Source organism: Chinchilla lanigera, unplaced genomic scaffold, assembly GCF_000276665.1.
Source record: "Chinchilla lanigera isolate Chin_1 unplaced genomic scaffold, ChiLan1.0 scaffold00083, whole genome shotgun sequence".
NCBI classification, from domain to species: Eukaryota; Metazoa; Chordata; class Mammalia; order Rodentia; family Chinchillidae; genus Chinchilla; species Chinchilla lanigera.
Window position 1 is genome coordinate 3,488,400 of NW_004955484.1, and position 13,881 is coordinate 3,502,280.

Genomic DNA, 13,881 nt, shown 5'->3' on the forward strand with positions numbered 1-13,881 from the left:
CAGAGTATGAGACAAAGGGAGCCAGGCATGCCGCTGCTGACGGTTCTCAAGGCCCTGGGACTATCAGGGTTGGGCTTAGACAACTCAAGAAGCTGATCCCGCCGGCCCCAACACGGCCTCCCAGCACAGGCCTGCACCATGTCCTTCTGGCTCTCCCACTTTCCTATCCAGAGGCTGACGGAGGCATTTACGGAGGGGACATTTCACCTGAAGGGAAACGGTATCTCAGTAAGCAAAAAGATAATTCAGTTGTTTTGCAGAAAAGTCTACCATGTCCTGCCTCATGCTGGTAGCATCAGCAACCCGGTACGCAGCTGGAATCTCCTTCAGTTCTTACAAGAACAGATATCAGGTGGGCAGAGTGAGCTCTCCACACGCTTTCCTCTCTCCTCCTTTTCCTCCTTTCCAATGGACCCCAGGAAAAGGAGAGAGGCGGGAAAGAGCAGGCGGCTGCTTCGACACCTTGTGCGGTGCCGAGCGCACAGCCCTGGCTCTGAGGGGAAGCGGAGGCACGCGTGGGGCTGACCTGATGATGAAGGGGCCTCTGACCTCCAGGAGCTTCCGTTCGCTGCTGAACCGCTGCAGAAGGTTGATCATGAACTTATAAAAGTAGGAGTTCATGGTGGGAGTAGAAGGAGAACATTCCAAGCCTTTGGTACCTGCGGAGAAAGGGCCAGAGCCAGAATTTATTCTGATTGTGTGCTCATAGGGTGATGAAACCCATACAGAACATAAATAATTGCAAACACCTAAAAGGGGTGTGCGTGCGTGTGCATTCCTGTGTGTAACAGAAAATCTTCAATCAAGGGCCATGGGTTGAAAGAAAAAAAGCAAGGACCATGCCTGTGTGTTAAGCACATACCGGAAGCACCTGCAAAAATACCTATTTACTGATCTACTCCTCCATTCCACCCCCAACCACACAGTGAGTATCTCTTATGTGTAAGACCCTGCTAGGTGCTATGATATTGAAAAGAAAAACCATCTTTTACTCATTAGCCATACACGGGACACGGGTGTGCTTGGCCCAGGTGAGGACAATGAGAAGCCAGAGAACAGTGGGGAAAGGCAGGCGCACATTCTCTGTGGTTAACAAAACCAGCAAATCTACGAGAGGCAGAAGCCAAACTCCTTCTCCAGATTCAAGTGAGAAAGAATAAATGGTGTGCACACCCACTGAGTTGAAGACAGCAAATGCCAAACTGTGCGAAGTGTTTTAATCTTCACCTAACATTTGGAAAGCAAACATGCTCCCTTCCTCATCTTCAGGAAAAGATGCTCTTTTAGCGTGGTTCTCTGAACACCTTCAAAGCCCTGAGCCGGCTTTGTAGCAGGAAATGCAGGGTCCCCCTCTGATGCGTCCCAGCTGAAAACGTGCTGAGGGCCGCTTACTGCCAACCCTTCCACCTGCTCCCCCACCAAGTGCTCAGTGAGGCGTCCTGCACTGCAGGGAGAAGGGGAAGGCTGATGGGACGCTTGGATGGTCCTGGCATGGTGTATCCGGACACCTAATTCACCCCTTCCTTTCTGACGCATGCTGCCCTCAACGACAGTGCTACAAAGAGGTGACAAAGACGGCAGTCTGTCCAACACACTACCAGGGAATCTTTGGTAAAACAGCAGCTTGCGATTTTAACCATCTGCCATAAAGTTCACCCTTTTAAAGTGTCTAATTCAGAGGTTTTTCAGAGTATTCATCAAGCTGCACAGCAATCACCACTGATCCTGGAGTATTTTAATCACCCTCCAAAGAAACCCTGTAGCCATTAGCAGGGCTGTCCCATTCTCATCTGCTCCAGGCCCTGGAGAGCAGTGATGTACTGTTTCCATGGACTTGCCCCTTCTGGACATGTCACATATAAATGGAACCCTAGAGTGTGTGGCTTCTTTCATGCAGTGTATCTTCAAGGTTCCTCATAATATGTATCAGTTCTTCACTCTTATGGCTGAATAATGTTCCACTGTATGGATATACCACAGTTTGTCCATTCGTTGGTTGGTAGATATTTGGCAGTTTCCACTTTTAGGGCTATTATAGGAATTGTGCAGTTGTGAATATTCACTTGCAAGTTTCTTTGTATGAGCATGTTTTTGTTTCTCTTGGGTATTTACCTAGGAATGAGATTGCTGGTTCATATGGCAACTCTGTATTTAACTTCTGAGGAATTGCCAGACCATTTTCCATAGTGTCCACACCATTTCCCATTCCCACTAGCAGTGCAGGAGGGTTCCAATTTCTCCACATCCTTGCCAACATTTATTATCTGCCTTTTTGATTATAGCTGCCCTAGTAGATGGGAAGTGGTATCTCATTGTGGTTTCAATTTGCATTTCTCTAATGACTAATGATGTGGGCATGTTTACTAGCCACGTGCATGTGTCCGCTGGAGAGATGCCCGCTCAGTTCCTTTGACCATTTTTAAGTTGGGCTATTTGTCTTACTGAGTTGTAAGGGTTCCTCATGTATTGGTTACAAGTCTCTGACCAGGTATGCAGTTTGCAAATATTTTCTCCCATTCTGTGGGGCTGTCTTTTTGCTTTCTTGATGGTGCCTTCTGAAGCACAGAACTTAATTATTTTATTTTGTTTGGTCTGTTGTGGTGCTGTGGGGATTGAACTCAGGGACGTGGGCATGCCAGGCAAATGCTACCACTGAGCTACCTATACAGTCTCATAAAATTTTACCTGTTAACCAATGTGTCTTTTTGCTTGGGCTGCTCAGTTCTGCCAGCCTCTCTATGGTCCTGGTGCCCTGTGGGAGTCACATAGCCCTCCCTGCACTAGGAAAGGGGGATTGGGCACCAATGCAAGGTAAACAGGATGTGAGCTCTCTGGGGATCAAGTCAGACTGTGAGAGGTCATCTCAGGTGCCAGAAACATTTGGCCTGATGTGTGAAAGCAGAAGGTGCAGAACTGTCTGGAGCCTTGGAGGCGAGTCTCACAGAGGAGCCCTTCAGGCTGCCTGTCAGATACCACTGCCCGGAGAATGGCAGTGAGATGTTCCTCCCAGGAGTTCTGCCTTTTGAGCTGGACTCAGATTTCTCTCAAGCTCTCTTCTGGTCCTTGTAGGAGAATGGCTGAGAGCTAGAAGAGGTGTTTTTTGGGCTGTTTTCCCTCAGCTGTGGGTTACTCTACGAGGATTCCTCACCAGGTGCCACACATCTGAACTCTGCCATCCTCATCTCCGAGACCCTCCTAGGCAGCCCTGGTGAACCTGCAGTGAGCCCGGAGGGTGGCGCCTGGTCAAGCGCAGGCCTCATTTAACTTCCTCCTGGTGGGACTCTGGTCTGGGTCTCCGCCCAAAGCGGTCTGGCTGGAAATGTCCTGAGTGGCTCTGAAATGGCTGTTTGCAGTATCAAGGGTCACATTCTCACAGTCACCCCGGGCCTGTTGGGGTGGATCTTTGAAGGGCTGGCCACAGATACAAACGCTGAGGCAGCCTCATTTCATCCTCATCCTCAGAGATAAATTCAGAGGCCCAGTGAAGGCCTGGCTGGGGGACACAGCTCCCCCCATAACGGACTGGGGCCCAATTAACTTCAGGGTTCTCCTAGGTGCACATTTGTGAGGGCTCCTCGTGTCCCTGTTCCCTTCCTACATTTCTGTGTGTACCCCTTGCCCAGCCCATTTTCAGGTCTAGGGCTACGTAGGCTCTGAAGTATTTTGGAGGACAAAGGGAGGGTGGGAAAGGGAAGGAGACGCAAAAACAACTATGATGTGTTATGCACATGTACCAATTCCCCATCATCAATGTAACTGTATGTACTACAAACTTGTACTAATAAAAAAAAGGAAAAAAAAAAACAGGACAAAGGCAACATGAGGAGTAACCATTAAAAAAGAAATCCTCCTTGGCTGGAACCATCTATTCCTAAGCAGCTGGTTCCTGAGGCTGACACCGGGGTTCCAGCCTCAGGGCAGTAGGAAGCGTTGAAGGTGGCCTCAGTTTCCTTATCTGTAAGTGGGGGCACTAAGAGCGTCTACTGAATGAGACAAAATGTAATGTGCCGGGCCTGGGGCCTGCCACACAGCCTATGCTCAAAAAATGGGGGCTGCTTTTATTAGCAGATGCGCCCTACTCTGGAACCCTGCATGGGGCAGACTGTCATTTGTCTTGGGCTGTGGGATGGTCCAAAAACGTCTGAGATGGGAGACCTGACATCTGGGACAAATTCAGAGTGTTCTACTGGGATGTGGTGTCTCCCTACCCCTCAAATCACATACCCCGGGAGGGAGATCAGCACCCCCTTCAGCTGACAAACTTGCTGGGGATGGCGGGAGAGAAGGCCCGGGGCTGCTCTGCACACATCTAGTCTCCTCAGCTTCCACTCTGGGCCAGGCTGCACAGTGGCCCTCAGGGGCAGGAGGAGGACGAGGAGGAGCGAGAGGAGGAGGAGGAGGAGGACAGAGTCACATGTGGAGAAGCCCTGCTAAGTGATTTGCACCCTCACAGTACAATGGCCACGGGGAAAGGGTATGCACCCAGCCCTGCAGTGCTCCTGCTGTCTGAGACAACAAACAGTAAGAAGCTGGCCCCTCCCTGACTGGGGCACGTGCCTTCCCTGCCCCCTGGCTGGCGGAAAGCCACAGTGTGACAGGAGCTCCGGGGGAGCTACTATCAACAGCAGGACCTTCCCTTCCCCAGGGTTCCACCTGCCAGAAAGACCACAGCCTGAAGAGAGATGCTGCCTGTCACACAGATGTCCCCACAAGGCCTCAGGTGCTCACAGGTGGGGCTTTTCAGAGGTGGCTGGATCACGGCTATGTGATGCTGGGATTAAGGGTGTGTGGCTCTGGATTAATCCACAGATTGGCTTGGCATAGTTCTGGGTGTGGGTAATGGGAAGGCCCATCCTGGATGTGGGTGGCACCACCCAGAAGGCTTGCAGCCTGGGTGGGATAAAAAGGAAAGGGAAGCTTGCTGTTGCTCTTTTGATACCCCTGTGCCATGTGCCATGCTGCCACGGAGCCAATCAACTATGGACGGAGCCCTCTACAAGCTGTGAGCTGAGATAAACCTTCCCTCCTGTGACTTGTGGGTGCTGGGTATTTTGTCTCAACAAGGAGAAAAGCAACTAAGAATACAGTTGGCAGGTCCTTTTGGAGTGAAGAAGGTGCAGGGCAGGACAAGGAGGAGGGTGTCGCAGGGCTCACCAAAAACAGGGTGAGGCCCTGTGGGACCTCTCTCAGCCTCAGTTTCCTCTGTGCCCAGCCACTCCTCTGACTTTGGCAGCCTTTAGGCCTAGTTGGCTTGAGACACAACCTGAGAAAAGAGCCTCTAGGCCAGGGCTTCGGGCAGAGGAGGAGCAGACGAAGTGGAGAGAGGACAGCTGGTGCCCGGAGGGCGACTCCAGCCATGAAAGTCCCGGAACAGCCCTGACTCCGCTTTCCCAGCCTGCTCCTCCTGGGGGAGACCTCAAGTGCCTCTAGCAGCCCCATACATTCACCTGCAGCTCTTGCTCACCCTGCTGCACCACAAGAGCCTTCTCTTCCTCAGGAGGGCCCTGGGCTGGGGGCTGCCCATGCATGGGACAGGGCAGAGCTGCAGCTGAAGATCTGCTAAAAGGCTGTGCTCACAGCGCCACTGACAACGCAGTCCTGCAGGCCCACCTGGGACGGTGGGCAGGCGGCTCTGGTGGTAAACAGGGCAAGGGAGGGAACAACCTGGCTATGTGTCTCAGAGGGTCTCTCTGAGGGGAGGGGAAGAGTGGGACTTCCATCCCGGTCCTGCAGAAGGTGGGGTGTGAGGAAGAGTGCAGGCCCTCAGGCAAACAGATCTGCCTCGTGTTTCTGGTTTGGGCAAGAGAGGACTCTACCAGGCTCTGGCAGGAAGTTCACGTGACAGCCGGCTGCCTGGGGGCAGACAGATGCTGTGGGGAGCCCTCTGTATACAAAACCAGTCTGGTGGGGCGGTGGCTGGGGAGCCAGCCCCGCAGATGGTGCTAAGTGAAACCTGATGTGGCGACATGAGAATCTGCAGAATGTCTCACAAACAACCTTCCCTGGGATGTTTTGGATTGAGTTTTGTGGCTATGACGTGAAGGAACCTCACATGTCAGGATAAAAATAGCTCTGGCCTCAACACACAATGGGAGTTACAGTTCAACAGAACCCGATGAGAAAACATTAGCCACCCAGCTCAGGTACAGCCAGGTCCCTGCTCCGCTCCCACCCTCCTGCCCTGCCGGGGTCAGGGCCATGTGTTAGGACAGCCCCTGCGAGCGGGCATCAGGATCTACCACTCCAAAAATGCAGGGGAAGGACCAGTGGCTGCATGGAGCACTCAGGAGCCCGAGGGACCAGATCAGGTCCAGGTCCTGCTGCTGCCTAGCAGGGCAGCCGAGGCAGCGAGACTTCCCCAAGGCTCGTCACTCATCTGTGAGCCAGCACGGCAGAAAGGGTGCAGCACGTACCCGGCACAGGAAGTGCTCCATGGAAGGGACAGTGTGACTGGGGAGGACAGGCCACAGACAGGCAGCTTCCTCAAGGAATCCAGTGGCTGGGAGAACGGGAGGCCCAGCAGGGTCCTGGAGGGTGTTCAATGAACACCCCATTTGTTCAATGGGGTGAAGGGGCAGGCCCTCAGCTTCATGGACAAAAGATGCAGCAGCATGGCCTCCTGGGGAGCCAATCCAGGAGGGGATCACTTTCTTCTCTGTGGACCAGCTGAGGTCCCTGAGGACAGGAATGGGGGGCCTCACCCACATCCAGAGGCTGTCTAGCTGCTGGGCTCAGAGCAAGAGGGAAGCTAATGGGTCCGAGCAGGATTTCTAGCTGACAGGGCAGTGGAGAGGCTGCGCGACAGTCTGCCATCAGCAAAGAGGAGCAGCTGTTGCAGAGCAAGGGCTGGGGCCCAGGATGTTGCTAAGGGAGGAACTAGGGTGGCTCAGGCCTGCTGACGGGCCTGGCAGCCAGGGCACGAGGGGACACCCTCCTGGGCAGTGGTGCTGGTGAGCCTCAGCTCATGGTTGGTGACTGGTCCCTGTCTTCCCTCATTTTAAAGAACTTCCAAAGAGGGTACATACCCCTGGTGGGTGCCTTCTGCTGGGGACTGAGAGATGAGTAGAACATGGTCCCTGTGGCCTGGGATGGGCACACAAATCACCTGGTTATCCTGATAAAATGTGCCTGGGAGTGGCTCGAATGTTTGCATTCCTGACAGCTCTGGGCCACTGAGAAGTTACAACCTGCATCTTGAGCAGGAGAGGCCTAAGAAATCACAGGCAGGAAGGACAAAGTCAATTCCACCCCCAACCTGACCTGAGCAAGCGTGAGGACTGAGCAGAGGCAGCCTGGCAGAGGATGGGTCCCGGAGCTGGCCCTGGCCCTGGCCCTGGGAAGGTCCTGTAATGCCCCAGATAGAAGCCAAGTCTGTCCCCGCAGCATGGAGCTCACCAAGCACCCAGCATCCATTTTGCAGGGGAGGGGGAGGTGGTGCCGAGGCAGGGAACTCGCACAGGCACAGATCTTTCTGAAGCTGCGCCATCACCCCCCCGGCTGCCTCCTGGGGGCTGGAAGTGGGTGTGGGATGAGGCTCAGACAGCAAAGGCTGCGGCAAGTGGAGATGCAGCAGGACAGGAAATGAGGTACTGTGTGGCGTGAGGCCAACTGGGGGGCCCTGAAGTCACTGTGAGGAGAGAAGTGACTTCCCCAGGAACTGCCAGGCTGGGACCACACCCCGCCACTGCTCTTTCCTCAAGCAGTGGAAGCTTCCAGGGCCCACGAGGGGGGATTCCTGAGTGTGCAGTGAGGAGGCCAGGCTCTGGCCAGCTCCAACGCCTGGTGCAACGCCCAGCTGAGAGAAGCAGCTCGAGCCGTCCTGGGTGAGGTTCTTGGCACAGGGCAGGGTCCCATGAGTGTGCCCCCCATGCTGCCATCACTGTTATCACTGCTGCTGTTCCTGGCCAGGGGGATGCTCACAGATGGCTTTCTGGGTTTCCTCGAGAGCTCCTTTCTGTGTGGTGACATGAAGATGCTGCTGATGCGTGGCCACAATGGCCTGGGCTGCGAGGGATGGAACTGAATGAGAACATTTCATTTTTGCCCACTCCAGGGACAGAGGTGGTGATAGCTTGGACCAGGAACCTTGCAGGGCTGTGTGGCCATGAATGGTTTCTATCCACCAAGAATGGTCCCACGGCAGGCAGGAGAGCTGGGGAGGCCCAACAGCAGTACTGGGGAGGCCCTCAGCCCCAGATGTCCCTTCTGCTGTGCAGGACCACAGAGCTAGGATGCCTGGGTCTCCTCAGGCCCCGCTGTTCTCCCTCTGGCTGCACAACTATGCAGGCCGCAGGAGGATAGAGGGACCCATCCGAGGGCCTCTGCCTGCCAAGCTTCCTATGCAGGCTCAGGGTTAGGGTGGGCCTGCAAGCCTGCCATTGTTCCCTCTTCGCAGAGCCTGGCGGGGTTTCTGCAGCGTCTTCTTCCATCTCAGAGACAGGGCAGAAAGAGTACAGAAGGAGCTGAGCCATGGGAGGCCAGGGTGGGAGGCCGGGCGGGAGAACCCAGACTGGGGCCTCTGTGCCGCAGGGAGAAGTATTTATGCTAGGCCAGGCGAGAGGAAAATCCCATGTGGGCAAATCTGCCTCCAGGGCCCCGGGGACCACTGCTGTGGCGCATTTAGGCCAGCGCAGCAGCCACCCAGGCATGTGATGGGTCTCGTTTCCCATTGCTGTGTTTGATCTGCACCATTTGAGTTTACAGACCCAGTGCGCAGGCGGGGCCATTTGGCTCCCTGCAGATACCTAACTTCATCTTGGCTAGGCTCCTTGCCTCCTTTGCCTTCCAGAAAGTCCCTATATGGAGGGTGGGATGATCTCTCTTTATGAGACGCAACCTGCAGGTTCTTGTGCTGTGCCCTGGCGAGCCAGAGGGAAGCAGAATCCAGACAGGAAGAGGACAGGCCCTGCGGCCTCTGTCCACATGTACGGCCATGCAGAAGCGAACAGAATGACCCGGTGTGTGCTGGAAAAGCACTCTGGGGAAGGGCCAGCAGCAGCAGGACTGAACATTTCCTGCGTGCTTTCTGACCCAAACAGCACCTCCCACATCCGTGGTGCCTGGTGTGAACCTCCCAAGGAGGCTGGGGCCCGAGGGGGGAAGGGCACCCTGGCTTCCCGCATTCTTTCACTACTGGTTTGAGCTTGACCTTTAAAACCACAGACCCGCCTGGAGACTCTGATGCCAGCTGTGAGCCCACACGTGTGAACACATGTGCATCAGCCTGGAGGATGTCACAGCCTGAAGCCCTCACTTGGGGCCCAGGTTAAAGAGCTCATGGCTCATGGCACTGTGCATTCTTGAAGCCAGAAGCACTGCTGGCTGCAGGCACTTCCTTGGTGTTCTTTCCAGGATGGAATTTCTTCCCATCTGGCATACTCTGTTGTTTTTCTACGAATTCTGAGCGCATCCCTGGCTGATGTGAGGTTGGCTGACAGCCCAGTGGTCAGGGCGAGTCTACTGCCTCAGCCTCACGAGTGGACTCCCCACCTTGGCAGGGCTAGGAGCTAGGGCTCAGAGCTCTTTCCTATGTGACGGGGAGAACATGGCAGGGCACCTGTCTCCTGGGGAGGCCAACACAGGGCGTCTCCCCCTCAGTCTCCTCCCTGCCCTGCCTTTCCCTGCAGCCAGACTCCTCTGGAAGAGCTTCCACTCTTTTCCCTGTCACTCATTCCTGCCCTGTGTCCTATGTTCGAACGCTGGCATCCCTGGTGTCCCGGGGTAATGTGTTGGCCCTCAGGTGCTGACTTGGGGATACAGGATGGGGAATGAACTTCTGGGACAAGGGTGGGAGACTCTGCAGGGATCCTGGGTCAGGATGCGGGAGTAGCTTCCCTGACATGGCCACTCATGGGTCAGAGGAAACTGGGCTCGTGAAAGAGGAAATGATGGCATCCTGGGGAAATGGGGAGAGGAAGCCAGGCGGGTGCTAGAGCCCCGCGCCCTCTCCAACACCCTCAGACACAACCAAATGCACACAGCAGGCAGCCTGAAGCCTGGGCTCCTGTGTGCCTTGCACCGCAGGGCTCCGGGAGCTCGTGGTTTTTGGGGTTATGGGAATGATCTCAACACATGGGCCCTCTGTGATCTGTCCTGGCACGTGGCACGTCCTGGGGTGCACTGAAGTCCACTAGGCTCTGGTGACACCCTGAGCTTCCCAGGCACCCAGCTTGGTCTCTGGCCCAAAAGGGCCGAGGTGGCTCTCAGTGAGTGGGGCAGGTGTTCTTTGGGCGTGGGACAGTATCGTGGAACTGCAGGAGGGATACTGCTACTGAAGGCCACCAAACCTGTATCACGCCAGCTAGAACCCGTCGTCTGGATGTCAAGAGGGGCTCAGTAGACATAGACATACCCAGGAAGACATCCAGGATTCACTGGGTAACTTCCCTACCAACCTGTGTCCCTGCACTTTTTCTAGGATCGCGTGGCTGGAGGGAAGTGGCCTCTGCCCCCGAGAGGAGGGGCTGGGTGGCCTGTAGTCCATGGAGAGGACTGGCCTGGATGGAACCCGGCCGGTGAGCATTAGGAACAGCATCCTGGCCACCTCCACTTCCACGGGCAGCCCAGAAACAGCCTGTCTGAACTTCCCTGTCTCCTGCCTGGGCTGCTTGCCATGGCAAGCTATTCTGGGCTGCTCAATGAGGAGGAAATGGCTGCCTCGTCTTCTTCCACCTGTGATACTTAAGACTAAAGGCCCTGGACTCCTGCCTGGGGAGACGCTGCTGAGTAAAAAGACACTCAGCTCCCTCCGACGCTTTTGTGCTGTCAGGGGTTCAAAAGCATCAAAGTTGCAGGAAGATAAGGAAGGAAAGGAACCTTAAGGTTCTCTTTGGGGGGCTGCTGGAGGGTAAGGTCGGCCCCCCTCTGGGGCTTTGTGTTGAGGTAAGAAACCCACTGCCCCCTCTCACACTGGCAGAGCTTGGGGGGTCACAAATAAAAGCTCAAAGGCTCCCCTGCTCTAGATAAGACCCAGAGCTGGCATTCTGGGGGTCCCTGAGGCCAGAGCCCTTACTTACTGGGAGTGTTGACCAGGCTGGCTCTGCTGGGGGTGGGCACCTGAAGCTCCGAGTGGCTGACTCGGAGGTCAGGGCCATCAGCTGGGCCTGGCTCATCCGTCTGGCCAGCAGGGGAGGAAGCAATTTCTGCCAACACCTCCAGATCCTTCAGGACGACCTGGGGAGACAAGTAGAGGGTGAGGGATGAGCTGAGCTGACCTGCTAGAGGTGAGGTCAGAGACAGCCACCTGCGGTGGGTGGGGGGTGTCTGCAGACTACAGCTGGGCTGCCTGCCAGTTGTGAGAGCCAAGATCACAGCTGTGAAAGTGCTCAGGAAAGTGTAATGAAGGTAATGCTTAGTGACCACAGATGGGGGTGGACGGGGGCCTATGCAGAAAGAAAGCTGCAGTCCAAGGCTGGTGAGTCCCTTTCTTGTGAGCTTCCTCTCTGGTCCCGGGCAGGGATCTGAGGGGTCCCTAGGGGATGTGGGTCTCAAGCATCAGAGTGTGCTATATACAAGGTGTGTCTCAGGGCCCCTGGGTGGTGCAGGCATCTGACGGTGCTCTCCAGGCCATGATCCGTGTGCAGTGGCCTTGGCCGACCATAGACAGATGATACTATAAAGGTGACACTGGATCACACAGACTCCACAGGGCTGTCCACATAGGGGCTGTGACTCTGCATATGCAGACTTGGCTGCCTCCGAAGTGTTCTCACCCAGGTTTGGGTGGGGTTAGGCCTCCACAGCCTGACCACTGAGCTCCTCCCAGGCAGAGTGGAGCGTGGGGACAGTCCAGAGTGTTGTGTCACAAGGGCCCCCAGGGCTGCCCTATGATTCAGAGAACCTCTGTGGCCCTAGAAGCTGCACAATCTGGTACCAGGAGCCGGCACAACACTCTGGTACAGCAAAGCAGGAGGGAGAGACCAGGGATGCGCACTGTTGTAACCTGTACCAGGGACTGCTGAGCCTTCCTGCTACCTGGTGATGACTGTGCTCCTCCAGCAGGGAGCTCCTCCCATTGCAGGGGCTGCCCATCCTTTCTGCTCCCCACTCATCTCTGAAAAGGGACTCTGCCTGTCCTGCCCACAAATGCACCTTTACGACCCAGAAGATCCCCAATGAACATCAGCTGACTGGGGGAATAACTGTCTCTTCTTGGGCTATCCCAAGGCCAGGCCAAGTTACCATGGTGATGGAAGGCTTCAGCCCTGGACCAGGAAGTGTCACAGACACTTGCTGGGTGGAGCCCTGACAGGTTAGCTGGGTGGAATATGATCAATATGAGGTCAAGGTAAAGCTACAATGGATGAAAATGTTCTGAAATTAGATTCTGGTGATGGCTGTAAAACCTTGTAAATACAGATGCTCCTCAATTTATGATGAGGTTCCATCCCAATAAAGCCACTATAACCTTAAAACCTAGTTGAAAGTGCACTTAATACACTTAGTTCACTGAACATCATGGCTTGTTTATTTATTTATTGTTTGTTTATTTATTTTTTTTTAGACAGGGTCTCACTATTTAGTTCAGGCCAGTCTTAAACTCACTACTTAGCCGAGGCTGGCCTCAAACTGGCACTGATCCTCCTAACTCAGCCTCCCGAGTGCTGGGATCACAGGTGTGCACTACCATGCCCAGCTGAATACCACAGTTTCGCACCCAGTAACTGCAGAGTTTTGGGGGTTTCCCTCCAGGACTGTGGTTACAGGGCTGACTGGGAGCTGCCCAGCATCAAAAGCACTGCGCCACGTACATATCACTAGCCCAGGAAAGGATCAAAATTCAAAATGTGACATACGCTTTCTACTGAAAGTGCTTTACTTTCACGCCATTGTAATAAAAACTTGAATTGGAACCATCATCAGATGGGAACCATGTGTATACTAAAACCCCTGGATTACAGACCTCAGAAGGGCTAATTTTATCTCAAAAAAGGGAAAAGGTATGGTCTGCTTCCTCCTTTAAATCTCAAAAGTGGTTCTCTAGTGCCTCACCCTTCACTGCCTGGTGTCACTTCTCCTGGTGTCCTTGAGGCCAGCCTGGCACATCCCACGGAGGCCCCCTTCGCCTGTGAACCCATTCCAGCTGCACCCGGCCTGTTCTAGGTCGTCCATAGCTGGCGCTCGATGCTATCTCTCACTGTCCTTCCCTCATCACAGACCTTGCTCTGTGCCATGCTTCTCCAAACGCTGGGGCTGCAGGAGCAAGTCAGAGCTGCCCGGGTCCATGGCATGGCGGGCAAATGGGGTGGTAACTCAACACTCGCAGATACAACTCTCGTAAGGGGTGAACACTTGCCGGCCCTCCCGTGCATTGGAATATGGGCTGTTGGCTGCTCTCAGGACATTATTATCTGCTGGGCCTGTGGGAAATGGTTCTGTGGTGGCTGCTATATACCCCAGTCAATGGCAGAGCAAGGGCTGCCTTTGGTAGGCCATGAGTCAGGGTACCCTGGGTGGGTCTACACCCAGGGCTTTGATCTCTCTTTGTGTGCAGAAAGGAGCACCCACAGGGTCTACACTCCTGAAACAGAAGAGAGACAGAGGAAGAAGGTGAGATGGGGAAGCAGACAGCATGGCAACAATGGGGAGCCCTGCAAGACGGGCAGACCCTGAGCACCTGCCTCAGCAGGCTGGGGACAGGCCACACGCTCTGATGTTCAAAGTCCCATGCAAGTCGCTTCCCAAAGGTCAGGCAGGGGGAAGGAGATCGGGAGTTGGGGTAAGGGAGCAATGGGGGGAATGACTCATGCAAAATTAAACAGTGAGGCAAAAGTCAAGCCATGAGTTCCTCAAAAAATGAAACAGAGTGGCTGCAGGTATACTCCCACTTCTAGTAGTTACTGAGAGAATGCAAATGTATGTCCACACGGAGACTTCTATATA

The 13,881-nt window shown here is 54.6% G+C and overlaps 1 protein-coding gene across 1 annotated transcript in view; it reads right to left on the bottom strand.

Annotated features, from left to right (window-relative positions):
* Positions 1-13,881, bottom strand: part of Vac14 (Vac14 homolog (S. cerevisiae)) — a 106,285-nt gene that overhangs the window by 37,213 nt on the left and 55,191 nt on the right. The window contains exons 13-14 of the mRNA XM_005403494.2: positions 11,016-11,172; positions 527-659 (exon numbers count right to left, since the gene is read on the bottom strand). Of these exons, the coding sequence (XP_005403551.1) occupies positions 527-659; positions 11,016-11,172 (290 nt within the window). The remainder of the gene's footprint in view (positions 1-526; positions 660-11,015; positions 11,173-13,881) is intronic.